Here is a 15,559-nt window from a genome sequence, read left to right on the forward strand (position 1 = left end):
GCTTTCATTGATAATAGGTGCTTCTTTATATAGAGGATTACAACGCATAGAATCAGAGTTCTACAAGGAAACGTAATATTACAATTGATTGGATATCTCAAAGACTCTCATATATTATCTCTAATTCTAACTCTATTACCACTAGGTCAAGTAACCTAGAGTTTGGGCCAGACACATATTTTGGATTTACTTGAACATTTTTGTATAATTTATATATAATTATAAAAATTATTATATATTATTTTTAAGAGATGAATGAAAATTATAAGAAAAAACGTCGAGTACGTGCAACCAAAATTAAGAAGGTCTAGATTAAAGAAAGAAAGAGCTGAAGGCAAGAGCTTCTTAATCCAGAGCTGCATAGAAGAATGGTTATGGCCAATAGAGCCATAGAGGTGACTACGTCTTCACGAAGAATGTGGCTGAAATTGAATGAAATATCTTCAAACTTTCCAGGTATCTCTTTAATATCACGTATTAGAGATAGGGTGAATGCATCTCACACATATTATTAATGCAGTTGCGAATGATTAAATTTTTAACCACCCCATTTATGCAAAACAGATGGATCGCGCTGATGGGTATGGGGTGAGTGCGTGGGCTCCACTTTTCTGATGATCATATATTAAAAATATCTTTCTAATATAAAACAGGAATTGAATTGCTCATGTGCATCCCAGATATTTAATATCATATATTAAAAATATCTTTCTAATATCTACAACTTCATATTATTGCACATTACCCCCACGTTGAAGTTAATTTTACAAAAGAATTTGAGGTTCCTACTAAAGTACCAAAACTGAGAATCTTTTTGAGTAGTTTACAAACAAAAATCTCATAAATTAATATTTTCTTAAATAATTTCTACGATCGATTCGAGACTAGCATTTTTCACGTTCCATCGGTACTTAATCAGGCAATGACAGAATTATAGCATGTGAACTGGGTTTCAAGGAAAATGATCGACGAGAGTTCCAACATATCTTTATTCTTCAGAAGTGACTTGGAAATGACTATGAAATATGAATTTCAATCATTTTCATTCAAACTTCAAAAGTCTGTCTGTTTTAGTCCGAGTCAATACCTACCCACGTACGCTTATAATTACTGTTATAAATATCGAGTTCCCCCACTCCTACATATCTCAAACCAAGTCAATCATTCCTCGTAGCTAGATCGCTCTTATGGCTCAGACGACTCCGAATCATACACAGACCGTTTCTGGGTGGGCAGCTCACGATTCCTCCGGCGAGATTACCCCTTTCATCTTCAAGCGAAGGTACGTACCTATATACTAAACTCATCACTCATTAATTAAATGAGAATTTTGTTTGCAGCCTCTCTCATCATGTGTCTTATACTAAAAACTACAGAGAAAACGGGATCAACGATGTCACGATAAAGATATTATACTGCGGGATATGCCACACTGATCTCCACCAAGCTAGGAATGACTGGGGCATCACCATGTATCCTGTTGTCCCTGGTCATGAGATTACTGGGGTGGTCACGAAAGTTGGGAGCAACGTGAAGACCTTCTCGGTCGGAGATAGAGTTGGAGTCGGGTGCTTGGCGGCGACGTGTTTGGAGTGCGATTTCTGCAAGGAATCCCAGGAGAACTACTGCGAGGACCTTCAATTTACCTACAATGGCATCTTCTGGGATGGTAGTATCACCTATGGTGGCTACTCCAAAATGTTGGTTGCTGATCATAGGTAAGTTACCTACAAATACCAACTAATTTAACCGATCAAGCTCATAAATCTCATGTTTACAATTAGTCACCGTAATTCTCTGTTTAATGGAAAGAGGTAACAAAAGCGATTGATTTAGGTCTTTGGTCTTGTTCTTTGAGAGGTCTATTCTTAATTGACTTTCCTAGCTGGCATATATGGCGTAGAATGTTTTATTAAAGGGATAGTGGGAAACCAGCTTATTAAACTGCGTACTGGTGGTTCTTTATTTTTCTCTTTGGGGGAAAAGACGACGTACAATTGGTTAGTAGGTCATATATTAGTCACCAATTTTTTTTTTTTTTTTATCAGAGTTTGTTCTTAATTTTCTAATCTAGCTAGTAGCTACCATGTTACTACGACTACCTCGAAAAATTGGGTGGAATATACATATTGTTCGGCCCCTGAAAGTTCTAGCTATAACAGTTGAAATTTTGGAAATTAATTTTATTATTAGTTAACTCAATGTTATCGGTGTGACACAGTGAGTTAATCTAATGACTCAAGTCTTCAATTTCAATATTCAGAGTACATGGACAGCCAGCCAACACCTACCCGTCCTGGCTTCTTTTTGATGAAATATCTTTTGAAAGGCTTCAAATCTTCTGTCCCCATTTTCCTATCAAATTTTGACACGTGGAATTTTGGTCTCTTCAGCCTAACCCTCTCTTACCAGCCTACAACCCCCCGTGTGTATCTCTAACCCAACTCTAACTCAGGGTATCTCTTCGAAGAGAGATACCATCAACAACCCACATCACATCAATTGAACCCAGCTGCTTATAGTACTTGTTTTCTCTCTTCGAAGAGATACTCTGAGTTAGAGTTAGGTTAGAGATACACACGGGGGGTTGTAGGCTGGTAAGAGATGGTTAGGCTGAGGAGACCAAAATTCCACGTGTCAAAATTTAACAGGGAGACAGGGAAGGGGATAGGAAAATGGGGCCAGAAGATTTGAAGCCCTTTTGAAAGTAGTGATGGCTTCCGCCTGATCCTCCTTTTTGGTAAAGCTGTGGGAGAGTAGGGTCTGTGCGATATTATGAACTCCATTACTCCTTTATATGGGTTTCTGTGGTTGTAAAGGTTTTTAAAGCAGAAAAAGAAGAGAAGAAACAAAAAGATGTCATAATCGATCGGTTCGGTACTTAATTATAGTAGCAGTAGTTCATCGATCATTGGCTCATTGCAGAAGATTAATAAGAAAATATTGCAGCTAGCTGTCAAATAACTATATACAAAGCTAGCTTAGCTTGTCTTTGGCTAGGCAAACTAAAAAACAAAACCAGATTTTAAATTAAAGATGAGTGATTAATTAATCGCGGTGTTAACGTACTTGTTGAACATGATGGTTAATTGATAATGAATTAGGTACGTGGTGCGCATACCAGAAAACCTACCAATGGATGCTGCAGCGCCGCTATTGTGTGCCGGAGTGACTGTGTTCAGCCCCTTGAGAGACCACGACTTGCACAAAACACCGGGGAAGAAGATAGGCGTCGTCGGCCTCGGAGGTCTCGGACACGTGGCGGTGAAATTCGGGAAGGCCTTTGGTCATCACGTCACCGTCATCAGCACCTCTCCGTCCAAAGAGAAAGAGGCCAAAGATCACTTGGGTGCAGACGATTTCATAGTCAGCACTGACGACCAACAAATGCAGGTTTAATTTGCATGGAATAATTTATTAACATGCGGATTATATATTAATTAATCTTGCTTATACTTAAGAATAATCTATAATCACTACAAAAAAATGAGTCTTTTGCGACATATGAAAACCGTCGTAAAAAAAGTAAAAAACGTCGCAAATAACTTTTTGCGACGGTTTTGCGACGCTTATTGAAGCGTCGTCATAAATCGCGTAGCAAATACTTTTTTGTTTTTTACGACACTTTAAGAGGCGTCGCAAATACCTTTCGCGACGGTTTTGCGACGTTTCTTCAAGTGTCGCAATAATTTATGTCATAAATAGTTTCATTAAATACGACGCGTAAACAAGCGTCGTAAAAACCTTTTGCGACAAAGATGCGACACTTTTTATCCGTCGCAAATACTTTGTGGGGTAATAAAAAAAACTGCGACAGTCATTTGACTGTCGCAATAAGAGGTTCTGATCTTTCACTTCACAGGGATCTAGCAAGTAAACACCATTTGCATGTGTATTAAAAGTACCTTTCACTCATAACAAATAAACATCATAGCTGATGTAAATGTTTACACAAAAAATTTATATTCTAATGTCAGAAAATTTTTATTATTCAAAGTAGTGATATGGGCATGTACAGTATGTAAAGTAGCTTTCTACATCCAAATTAATGTGGAAATTTCGCATGTTTGTCATCAATTGAACCTGCAATATCCTGTCACAAATGCACAAAGCATGATCAAGATTTCTCTAGGCACATAACATCAGCATATCATTCCTTCCCAATAAGAAACTCTGAAATCAAGCAGCTTAGTAGCTTACCAATTGGTTGTTCCCTTGTTCTTCAAGGATGGAAGTTGCCTCTCAAATGAATACACCTATAACCAATTAAAGTAACATATACTTAACTGTAGATGATTAAGAAGACAACAAACAGTGGGAGGGCAAGCAATGAACAAAACCCTCAATAGACAATGAAAAGAGAAAAAAAAATAACTGAGAAAAGTATATTCTTGTATGTACTAAGGCCACTCTAGGAACACTTTTCAGGATGTGTATTGCATATTTTATATGACTCATTAAAACATATAAAGAGCTGAAATATTAAACCAACCTTAGTTGAGACTCAGTGCTGCTGCTGCATTTGAAAAATAGCACCTTGATGACAGGATGCAGATCTATCTTTGGTACTGGTTTGGTATTGCCCAGTGTGGCCAAACATGACCACTGCCAGACCAAGAATTTGTATTTATGACATGAGAACAATTTGCAGCATTGGAGATCTGAGTCACGGCTCTAAATGATAATTGATCTTTTGCACATTCGAGTAGCTGGTTTGCAAACATTCTCTCCAAGGTATACTTCCTGTTCCATGAAACAAATTAAATGAATTAAGCTTATATCCACCACATGAATATTCGAACACTACAATACTAAATAGAAAGGAAATCCAAAGGTGGACATGAGAGATGGGTGAGCATATGTGAGTGCCCACCAGAAGAGAAATTTTCTTCATAAAATACAATAAAGGGAAAAAATTAATAAACAAATAAAGAGAAATGGAAAGCATATCCAGATTTATACAACAGTAAGGTCCTTTGTTTATTCTTCCACATAGTGATGGCTAATGGATCAATTATTAAACCTGGAATTAGAACCATTCAATAAGAAAACCAAACTCAATTGCTAAACTAATAACCAAAATTATCAAAGTCAAAATTACCTTCTTGCAGTGATGTTGTTCCAGTGAGAAATCCGAAACTCCATATATATAGGAACCCAAGGCATTTGAAAATGGGGCAACATGAAAACCAGAAAAACGCATTATTCAAACTAAAAAATCTCAACCAAAATTCATAGAAATTGAACCAAACAACAATTCCCTTTTAACCAGCAATCAAATTAACCCAAAGTAAATTGTACCTGAGACACAAGAAAAATAGGAACGACTAGATATAAATTGAAGGTTAGACTTTTGATCTCTCGTGATCTCAGAACCTACATATAAAACAAAGCATGATTAGCATGGTTGCTCTGTCAGCCGAAATGTGAAGATATTCCTGAACTCACAGCAATACATGGACTGTAATATCACACTGAGATCCATAAAACCTAATGTGATTGAGTTTGTTTTTCTTGTAATTAACAGAATTACAAAGTAGGAGACATTTATACATCATATCCCAGCAATTGAAGAAACTGAAAGTAAAATGAACTCTGCAACCGGACAAAATGGGGGCAAATAAGATAATGGGTGTAAAGAGAATTCTAAAGGAAAATGGGCTCGTACCAGTTTAGGGTTGCACGCCAATTGCTTGAGAAATTGCCCCAATGAAGCCCGAACACAGTAGAAACTTTGAGTCGGGGTACTCTGGCATATCTCAAGTTTTCAATCAGAGCTGCTGGTCTCACTCATCGGAGAGGGGATGCGAAGGAGTGTACCGGATTGTGGGCTCATACGGATGGAAGATCAAAATTCTTGCTTGGTTGCAGGCGGTTTAGATCTAACTAGGATAGGAGTTTGTTTTTGGGGCTTTGATGGTCAGATTGAGAGAAGATCGTGTATTTGGAAAACCTTGTTCCGTTTATTTTTTATTTTTTTTCACCGAGTGTGCGATATAAGCAGTATATACGACAACAAATGCGACATTACTTAAACTCATGTAGTAAATAGTTTCGCCCTATTATTTAGGAGGTAAAATGTTTATACTTGCGACAATTTAGTGTATCTGTCGCAGAACCAATGTCGCAAATGCACCTTTTTCTTGTAGTGAATGACAGAAAGGAAAGAGGAGCCTTGACTTCATATTAAACACGGTGTCAGCTAAGCACTGTCTCGGACCACTCTTAGAGTTGCTCAAAGTGAACGGGACCATGGTGGTTGTGGGTGCACCTGACCAGCCCTTTACGTTGCCTTCCTTCCCTATGATATTTGGTACGTAATTAACTAATTATATCAAGTGTACATATGTAAATATTATAAGCATGCTAACTAATTAGCCTTATGCGCATGTCCTTATTAATTTAATTAGATTAAACTATCATGCATGGTAATTGCTACAGGGAAGAGGGCAGTGAAGGGTAGTGTGATCGGAGGAATGGATGAGACGAGGGAGATGATGGAACTTTGCGGCAAACACAACATTACGTGCGACATTGAGCTTACATCGCCAGACAAAATTAACCAAGCCTTGGACCGCGTCGCAAAGAATGATGTTAGGTATCGCTTTGTCATCGACATTGCTAATGCCCCCGCTGCTACTGTTGATGATGATCAAATCTGTTCCAATCTTTAGAGGAGCTATCTAAGACATCTAAGACGTACTACGGCAGCATTTTTATGCATGCCGTCTTAATATCATTGTAATTTTCATCTCAATTGGTTGTGTCATTTGAGTTAATTAATCAAGGTGTTTGATGGGTCTTTGTTGTTTAGTTTGGTCAAGACTCGAGATAGTTGTTGGAGAAACTTTAGTCAAAAATCATGGTGGCTACTTGTGTAAACATCGGGTTCATACTTTTTAATTTATGTTGAATAAGTCAATTTGTTTAGTTGAAGTGCGGCGTTCATGACCTGATTTCTTGTGTATACGATGAAACTATGTTGGTTAACTTTCGACTCCTAGAAAAATCAAGAAAAACATAGGGTTAAGATATCTCAAAATAGCCTTCAATTTTATTATTTCAAGTTATTCTTCAAATAGACACTCGTAATACATCATCACACTCTCAGAGAGAATGATCCTCGATGCTCAAACATGCGTAAAAAAATTAGCTTATTCTTTCATTAACATGTTTACACATCTTTTCAAATAGTGAACCAAAACTAGTTTAGTGATAGAAAATACAATCATATAGCCATACCAAAATCTAACAGAGTGAGCGAGACCACTTACCTCTTTTTATTTCTTATGCATATACATAGTGAATGGGCCAAGGCCACAAACAACAACCATACTGTGCAATTATCTCTTAAACATTTGGCTCATTTTATGCTCCGTACAGATATCTTGATTTTGAAACCCAATCCATCCATCAAATTGTGGATATTCTCCTTTTTAATATATGAAATTCTAGATACGAAAGTTTTAGTGTTTCAATCGAGTAGTGCTACATACACCAAAAAATTATACTAAAAACAAATACCAAATGATGTGGCATCCTACGTGGCATATGTCAAGTCATAACTTATGAAGATACCTCTTTTCTGTTTTGAGATCCATGAACTATTTTGGTCTGAAAAACATAAAAAGACCATGTAGCCTCTAGACTTATGAATTTACCACTTTTGATATTGTATATCAAAAGAATCAATATGATAGAGAAGAAGAAAAAAATCAGTTAAATTCTGCTCTTACCTTCTGTGCATTGAAAGATTATTGTAAGCAAAGGCGGAGACGCTAAGGGACACAGTGGGTTACGGGACCCAGTAACTTTTTGAAGGTATAAATAAAATGAAGTTGCATTACCTTCAAGAATTGTTAGTATTGTTTAGTGTTGTGGCCTACTTACTTTGTGGAAGGGGTCTAGGTTTGGATTCTCCCTAGCGACAAGTTTTTTTGTTCAACATATTTACGGTTAGTTAGACTAACTTTTTTGGAATGTTGTGTTGTTCAAATTTTGAAGTTTTTCTCTATATGTTCTTGTTTCTTTTTGGGTTTGTTTACGTTTCTTCATTACCAACAAAAAAATTATGAATGAATTATTTAATTATAAAAGATGAATGAATTAGTTAATTATAAAAGATTTTTTTTTACTTGATATATCCATTTAAAAGAAATGAATGATTTCTAAATTTCTTCTATTGAGAAAAACATTTTACTAGTATAAATAAGAGACTTTTATGGAAAAACTTTAAAGTATAAAATCTCGTTGAAAACAATCACTATTTTAGTAGGTAAAAATTTCATTTAGACATTTTTTATGTTTTGATATTATTGATTTGTGCCCCAGCAACTTTGAAATGTGTAAGTTCATCCAATAGCACCACGTAGAGGAAGCATATATAGTTTCATCACATGACGAACAAGCATAGCAAACCTTGATTATTTGATTGCCCTTAGCCCTAACCCTTGGGATACATAGAAACAGCCTTCCCTATTTCAAGGCCTTGCTCATTTTTGTGAGATTGGGAAGGCAAGGAGAGCAAATTTTTTTTGAGATTGTGCACTGAGATGAAAAGATAATTCAAGCTCGTGGTTGAATTAAAATTTTCTGCTAAGTTTTTTCTAATAACCAAACCCTTAAGTTCAAAGCTATATTAATTCATTGATACCATCCAGTTTTTTAATAAACAAGATATCAAAATAAAAATTTATACTTTAATTGTTGGTTTTTATTTTAAATAAAAAAGAATAAAATAAGAAGACATGTTGAAAATTATTAGATTAAGATGATGATGTGCCACGTCATTTGGTATATATTTTTGTATAACATTTACGAATCTCAAGTATTTTCTGTTTTAAAATATTAAAATTTTAAAGCCAGAAAATTATTAAATAAATTATTTTTTAGAGTGCGTACCAACAGTTTTAAACTTCAAAATTTCAGTAGTCATAATAATTATTGTATAACACTCACGCATGCATGAAACATGATAATCTCTTGCAAGATTCGCCCCAATGCTCAGGCACTATTGCCCACATCTTTATCTTCTGGCTTTCAATCATTAAGTGACGAATATATACCCACTTGCAAAATAAATATTATTGCTTTCCGAATGATCGATAATCACAAGCTAAGCATAATTTTGATGAAGATATACCAATCTGAAAACACGAATATGCTTTGCTTTTCTCTTTCACTTTGTAAAGCAATCAACCATGTATTAGTTACAGTAATGAAAATGCACATTAACGAGTGTGACATGTACGTGTGAGATTAGGTCAAGCCATATTCACTGTGTTTTGGAGGTCGACATGTCCCCTATCTTGCGTACAAAATGAAAATGAAATCCTAGGTTTAAAATCCAGCCACATTTTGATCCATCGTCATGTATCCAGCCAGCCACGTCAACCCTAATTGATTAGTTTCCATGATTGGTCTTATCAGCAACATATTAGTTCTGCCATGGTTGTATGGCATATGCTCTTTCGCCTCTCGCATTAATAATGTTATAAATCTCACTTCTATCACACTCTAAGCCAAGTGAACGACACAGAATCGATATCACACTCTTAACGATGTCGAAAGAAGAAGTGACTGAAGAAGGAGAGGTGTTCTCTCATGGTCAGCAACCTAGAGACTACAGCGAACCGGCACCGGCACCGCTCTTTGATGCCGGAGAGCTCAGCCTCTGGTCTTTTTACAGAGCCGTGATTGCCGAGTTCATCGCCAGCCTTCTGTTTTTGTACATCACAGTCGCTACAGTAATAGGGTATCAAAAAGAATCGAACCCATGCGACACTATTGGAGTCTTGGGAATTGCATGGTCTTTCGGAGGCATGATTTTCATCCTTGTATATTCCACTGCTGGAATTTCGGGTATGTTTCGATTTGATTGACCTCGCCAACTTTATATCAATTTCCGGCTCAATAGTCAAGACTTTGTTAAGTACAATTTACGACTACATGTATACACGTACACATGCAGGTGGTCACATAAATCCAGCGGTGACGTTCGGATTGTTCTTGGCAAGGAAGGTTTCGTTGGTAAGGGCAGTGGCATACATAGTGGCACAGTGCTTGGGAGCAGTATGTGGAGTTGGGTTGGTAAAGGGAGTGATGAAGCATTACTATGAAAGCTCACCAGGTGGAGGTGCCAATACTGTGGCTGCTGGCTACTCTAATGGAACCGCTTTGGGAGCTGAGATTATCGGAACTTTTGTGCTGGTCTACACCGTCTTCTCTGCCACCGATCCTAAGAGAAACGCACGAGATTCTCACGTACCTGTAAGCTGCTACCTTGCTAACTTTACTTACAATATATACCACGTACTCTTTTGTGTTTTGAATTTCGTAACTTCAATCGAATCATGTGCTTAGCAATCGTTGCAATTTTGCCATTTTAATTGACGTCAAAGTCGATACAAACAATTTCACTTGCTTAGTTGATTGTTTGGGTTTGGAACGAACGAATGATATTAGGTTTTGGCCCCGTTGCCGATTGGGTTTGCGGTGTTTGTGGTGCACTTGGCCACGATTCCCATGACAGGGACCGGGATCAACCCTGCTCGGAGCTTGGGAGCAGCCGTCATCTTCGACAACCATAACGTTTGGGACGATCAGTGGATATTCTGGGTTGGGCCCCTTGTTGGGGCACTGGCTGCCGCAATTTACCATGAGCACATATTGAGAGCCGCCGCCATAAAGGCTTTGGGATCTTTCATAGCCCGCTGACTTACGACTCAGAAGCCACAAAGTATCCAGGGCTGTCTATACAGAAATGTATATTTGCTTAATTGCTTTGTAATTTTTTTCGATGGAATTTTCGTTGTTTGTGTATATATGTTTGAAGTGTGGGTTGGTTGTAAAATGCTTTATGCACCATATCCTTCTATGTATTCTATGGGTTGTAATCAATAGATTGGGATAGTTTATTAATTACAAGCATGGTTTTGGGAACTATCTGAGTTGCTTGCATATTGAGGTAGGTTTAATATCTATATCCTACATCTGTGACTAGAAATTATGGCACCACATAATTAAGACAACGTACTCGAATTAGAATGTTCATCTTTTGGTTCAAATAAAGCCAAAAATAATGGAGGCTAGAACTCAGGTTTGAGCAAAAATGAACTCTCAGTAATCATGTTTTCCTGTCTTTTGAGTAAAAGAAAAAAGTTAAAAGAGTTGCTTGAATACATCTTTCCGTATCTACTTATATCATTGTCATTCCTTAATCCACTTTGATGATTCTCAGAGAATGTAGATTGGACATCATGCAAAAATATAAATCATCTACAGTCATCCGTAATTTTCTTCGAAATGAATTGCATATTTTGAGCCACCACGTACCATTTTCACCTATATCCATTCTGTCCTCATAAAGCATGTGTTCAAATTTCAAGTACTCAGATTCTGATCTTGTTTTGCCTTCTTTTATATAAGCTTCATATCCATCCTCCACAAAGTAAAATTGTGATGCCCCGGAAATTCATAATTATTTTCCGAGGATTTTCCGGAATTAATTTTATAACTATTGGACGGTTTCGTGGCTTGTGGATGGAGCGGAAGTATTTCGGGCGAATAATTAATTGAAGAATATGGTTTTAGGGGGTTGCCAAAGGTTGACTTTTTATTCGTTGGGATTCTCCGAAAACTTCCTTCACGAAAGTTGTAGTGCGCGTCGATACGAGTTCGTGGACATGTGGAACGCGAGAATCGGAGTTCGTATGAGAAAGTTATGGCCATTGGAAAGAATTTCCATTTTGGTATAAATAGAAGTTTCCCAAGTTGGAAACTTACTATTTTCATTATTTCCGTTTCCGGAAATCCTTTCTCTCTCTCTTCTCTCTCGTTCGCACCCTCAGAATCGAAGAAACCCGCCTGACCCGACCCGAACCCGGCCGATCCGACCCGGCTTTTCCGGCCAACTGCGGCGGTCTCCGGCCGTGAAACTTGGCCAGCAGGGTCGTCTCCTCCGTCTGGTCGTCCCTCTGGTGTTCTCTTACGGCGATTCTCCGTCTCGGTGGCAGTTCAAGGCGGTGCAGCCTTGTGTTTTCGGACCCGGCCGGAAAACACAACTCCGGCGACCTCATGACTTCAGGCTTCTTGGGTTGAGTTCAGAACAAGCTCGCTGATCGATCCTTGGTGTTTGTTTCAACCGGCTTACGTGAAAATTCGATCAACTCAGTTGGGATTACTGTTCACGGCTTGTGAGGTAGTTTTCGATCCCTTAAGCTTGTTTTCTGACTTCGAGCTAGTTATGAGAATTCACAAGCATGCTTAGATGAAGCTTTTTGATGTTGGGAGTTTTGTGAAATAATGAGTTTTTGGCCGGCGGCGGTGCACCACCGTCTGTGGCGGTGTTCCGGCGGTGTTCCGGCCACTTAAGGAACTGTTTTTGGTATTATATATGTTCTACTCGTTGATACGAGCGTTTCGATATATAATATGCAAATTTTGGAGTTCGTATGGAATTGTTAGGATTTTTACCCTTTCATATCGGTGAATTTATTCGATCCGTGAGGATTTGAGCGTCCGATCGACTTGTGGTTTGGTCACATCGATCGTGGGCGTATTCCGGAGACTTTGGGAGGTCTCGGATGTGGTTTTGCCTCGATTGGCGCCACTTTGGGGATTTTAGTTCAAAACAAGGGTTTCGGACTTAAATCGTTTGTGAATTGTTACTGATTTGAGATCATTGGTGAATAGGTGCTTCTAAAAGGTGAATTGGACGAGTTGTTGGTGATAGTGTTAGTTCGGTTCTGTATTGAAGACGCAGCGGGATCCTGAGGTGAGTAATCTCACGAAGTTCATATCACGAACGGGTTCACCATACTGTTTTGAGAGTTATTTAGTTAACTGCAAACTATAGATGGTATTAGTGGCACTTTTGAGTAGATGATTACGTGTGTATATATGTATATTATGGGATGTATGTATATACATACGTATTCATGTATTAGTAGATATATGTTTACGTGAAATATATATGTTTTGGGTGGTTTGTGGAATTATGAGAACAATATGCATGAAATGATGCTTTTTATTGTTTTGGGGTGTGGCTTTTGGAAAACAAATGATTTGTGGAAATGATTGATTTCGATTTGTTTTGAAAAGCGTTGAGATTTGAGAAAAGTGTTGAGATTTGGGTATGAAAACAATGGGCATGAATTGATGCTTTTTATTGTTTTGTGTTATGGCTTTTTCGGAAAACAATGATTATGGAAATGTTGATTTCGATTGTTTTCAAAAGCGTTGCGATTTGTGTAACATTTTGGGTCAGATGCGACTCCTTTAATGTTTTGCTCCAAGGGACATTGCGGCCCGAGGATCGAAGGTCTGAGACCTTGGGCAGAATACCAGGTGACCACGTCTTTGGCCGGACGAGTGGTTACGTTTTTCAGTTAGAGCTCTAATCTGTCTGCCATATAGGTAATTCATGGGGTAACGGGAATTGGTTATTTACAACTCATGACATTACGTATTTTTAGGGAACAAGGTGTGAGTTGCTTCCTTATTAATGGTTTTTAAGGGGACAAGGTGTGAGTTGTTTTCCTTATTAACGTTTTGATAGAAATCAAGGTGTGAGTTGCTTTCTATGGTACGATAATGGTACATTTGATAGGAAACAAGGTGTGAGTTGTTTTCTATGTTTTACTGATAGAAATCAAGGAGTGAGTTGCTTTCTATGTTTTACTGATAGAAATCAAGGAGTGAGTTGCTTTCTATGTTTTACTGATAGAAATCAAGGTGTGAGTTGCTTTCTGTGGTACGCTTATGGTACAACTGATAGAATTCAAGGTGTGCGTTGTTTTCTATGTTTTATTGATAGAATTCAAGTGTGGGTTGTTTTCTATGTTTCGTTTTAAAAGGAAACAAGGTGTGAGTTGCTTTCTTTTATTTCGATTTGAAAGGAAATTAAAGTGTGAGTTATTCTCCTTTATTTCGTGTTTTAAGGAAATCAAAGCGTGAGTTGTTTTCCTTATTTTTGGCGTGAGTTGTGTGTGGTTTGAGTTACTCATACGGGCTTGCAAAAGCTTACCGGGGTGTTGTGTGGCAACCCGGTGCACCATTCCAACGGTGTAGGGGTTAATCCTGCAGGTTAGGACAATCGAGGTTGAGGCAGCGAGCTAGCAGCTTTACGGTAGGAAGCCAATTTTGTGACTTTACCGTTATTTGGACTTCCGTTGTAGTGAGCTCTGAGGAGCATTACGTTTATCTTGTTGTTGACAATTTTATTCGTAAGCTTGTGTAATATATAACTCTTTGGAGTGAGTGTATATTAACTTTGAGGGTTCAGGGCATCAATAAGTGTGTAAGTTTAAGGGAAAAAGATTTCAGGTATTTTGTATTGATGACTGGACGTTCACGCATATATAATTATGGGGTTATATATATCGATTTTCGTGTGTGTAAAATCTGGGGCGTGACAGTTTGGTATCAGAGCGTAAGGTGCATATTTGGTGACAATCAATACTCCTCGAGTGATGGCCCGTCTGCAGCGGATCCCCATCTGATGCTCTTCGGTATTGATATAGTCATTGGGTATGCAATGAGTGTTGGAATGTGAGTCTTCAGGGTAGTGTTGGCTCAGTGAATAAGTTGTAGGAGCTTAAGGTAGCTTCTAGGAGTTATAGTCTTTTGAGGAACGAGGACCTTTAGATTTAACTCTTGTTTACGTAGGGGATAGAATTGTATCTTCTAACGTAGTAAGGTGGTTGATGTAGTCTTGTAGTTGACTTATACTTGTGATTGGGAGAGTACCTTATGGTTACGCTATGTTCTTTAGGTAATGGATCTTCAGGGAGACAGTGCTAAGGATAGAGGCAGATTTTTCCCTCTGAAGGAGTCTTATCGGAAAGATGATGTGCAAGCACCGCTTTTGATGCAGCCTGTTCTGCCTGTTTTTGAGGGCATCAATACTACTCGCCTATCATGGTTGACTGGGGAAGTTACTAGATTGGGAGCAGTCGCATTTCATGGTGGTACAGATTACATGTTAGCCGAATGCTGGATCGAGAATATGGAGACCTATTTTAAGATGATTATCTGTACTGACGTTGAGAGGTGGATAGTAGCTACATTTCTCCTCCAGGATGAGGCAAAGCAGTGGTGGGATTTTGTACTGAAGACAAAGGATGTGGCCACCTTGACCTGGAGATGTTTTGTTGGACTCTTTCGAGATATGTATTTTCCGGCTTCTGCTAGAGAGCAATTGGGGATCGACTTTATCTCACTAGTTCAAGGAACTATGAGTGTCAGAGACTATGAGGCTCGATTTTCACAACTGTATCGGTTTGTCTGGCCGATGGATGCAGAAAAGTTGGCTCGTAGGTTCGAACAAGGATTGAACTATGAGATCAGGGAGAGGATGATTATCCTTCGACTGCCTACTGTGGCAATGATATTGGATAGGGCTATAGCAATCGAGCGGGAACTCCAGGCTTCTCGTGAGGAGTCATCAATCGTAGGAGATTTCCGAGGAAAGGGAAAGGCAATTGCGGAAGGCAGTAATGCACCAGGTACTCAAGATGGGTCTCGGAAAAGACAGAAGACTTGTCAGCAGGCTCCTGTT

The 15,559-nt window shown here is 38.3% G+C and overlaps 2 protein-coding genes and 1 long non-coding RNA gene across 3 annotated transcripts; 2 read left to right on the forward strand and 1 right to left on the reverse strand.

The window, feature by feature from the left end:
* The first annotated feature begins 1,087 nt into the window (after positions 1-1,087).
* On the forward strand, positions 1,088-6,813 carry LOC112173210 (probable cinnamyl alcohol dehydrogenase 6). The gene is made up of 5 exons (XM_024310793.2): positions 1,088-1,282; positions 1,377-1,718; positions 3,105-3,393; positions 6,160-6,313; positions 6,442-6,813. The coding sequence occupies exons 1-5, from the start codon at positions 1,188-1,190 to the stop codon at positions 6,672-6,674; spliced, it is 1,113 nt and encodes a 370-aa protein (XP_024166561.1). The 5' UTR covers positions 1,088-1,187; the 3' UTR covers positions 6,675-6,813.
* Positions 3,990-4,624, reverse strand: LOC121050259. The gene is made up of 3 exons (XR_005802497.1): positions 4,493-4,624; positions 4,201-4,256; positions 3,990-4,093 (listed from the first exon to the last, which is right to left on the reverse strand). It is a non-coding gene; the product is annotated as an uncharacterized LOC121050259 (long non-coding RNA).
* A 2,665-nt stretch (positions 6,814-9,478) lies between the features above and the next one.
* LOC112174770 (aquaporin PIP-type) lies at positions 9,479-10,923 on the forward strand. Its single transcript, XM_024312581.2, has 3 exons — positions 9,479-9,861; positions 9,971-10,269; positions 10,465-10,923. The coding sequence occupies exons 1-3, from the start codon at positions 9,561-9,563 to the stop codon at positions 10,714-10,716; spliced, it is 852 nt and encodes a 283-aa protein (XP_024168349.1). The 5' UTR covers positions 9,479-9,560; the 3' UTR covers positions 10,717-10,923.
* The last annotated feature ends 4,636 nt before the right edge of the window (positions 10,924-15,559 follow it).

This window comes from Rosa chinensis, chromosome 6 (assembly GCF_002994745.2).
Source record: "Rosa chinensis cultivar Old Blush chromosome 6, RchiOBHm-V2, whole genome shotgun sequence".
Taxonomy (NCBI): Eukaryota; Viridiplantae; Streptophyta; class Magnoliopsida; order Rosales; family Rosaceae; genus Rosa; species Rosa chinensis.

What these genes read in the sequence shown, in the direction of transcription:
- LOC112173210 (XM_024310793.2), top strand. Translation starts at nt 1,188, where the DNA reads ATGGCTCAGACGACTCCGAATCATACACAGACCGTTTCTGGGTGGGCA. An exon ending in CCTTTCATCTTCAAGCGAAG is followed by an intron (nt 1,283 to 1,376) that starts GTACGTACCTAT and finishes TAAAAACTACAG; the next exon opens with AGAAAACGGGATCAACGATG. An exon ending in CTGACGACCAACAAATGCAG is followed by an intron (nt 3,394 to 6,159) that starts GTTTAATTTGCA and finishes AGTGAATGACAG; the next exon opens with AAAGGAAAGAGGAGCCTTGA.
- LOC112174770 (XM_024312581.2), top strand. Translation starts at nt 9,561, where the DNA reads ATGTCGAAAGAAGAAGTGACTGAAGAAGGAGAGGTGTTCTCTCATGGT. An exon ending in TTCCACTGCTGGAATTTCGG is followed by an intron (nt 9,862 to 9,970) that starts GTATGTTTCGAT and finishes GTACACATGCAG; the next exon opens with GTGGTCACATAAATCCAGCG. An exon ending in CACGAGATTCTCACGTACCT is followed by an intron (nt 10,270 to 10,464) that starts GTAAGCTGCTAC and finishes GAATGATATTAG; the next exon opens with GTTTTGGCCCCGTTGCCGAT.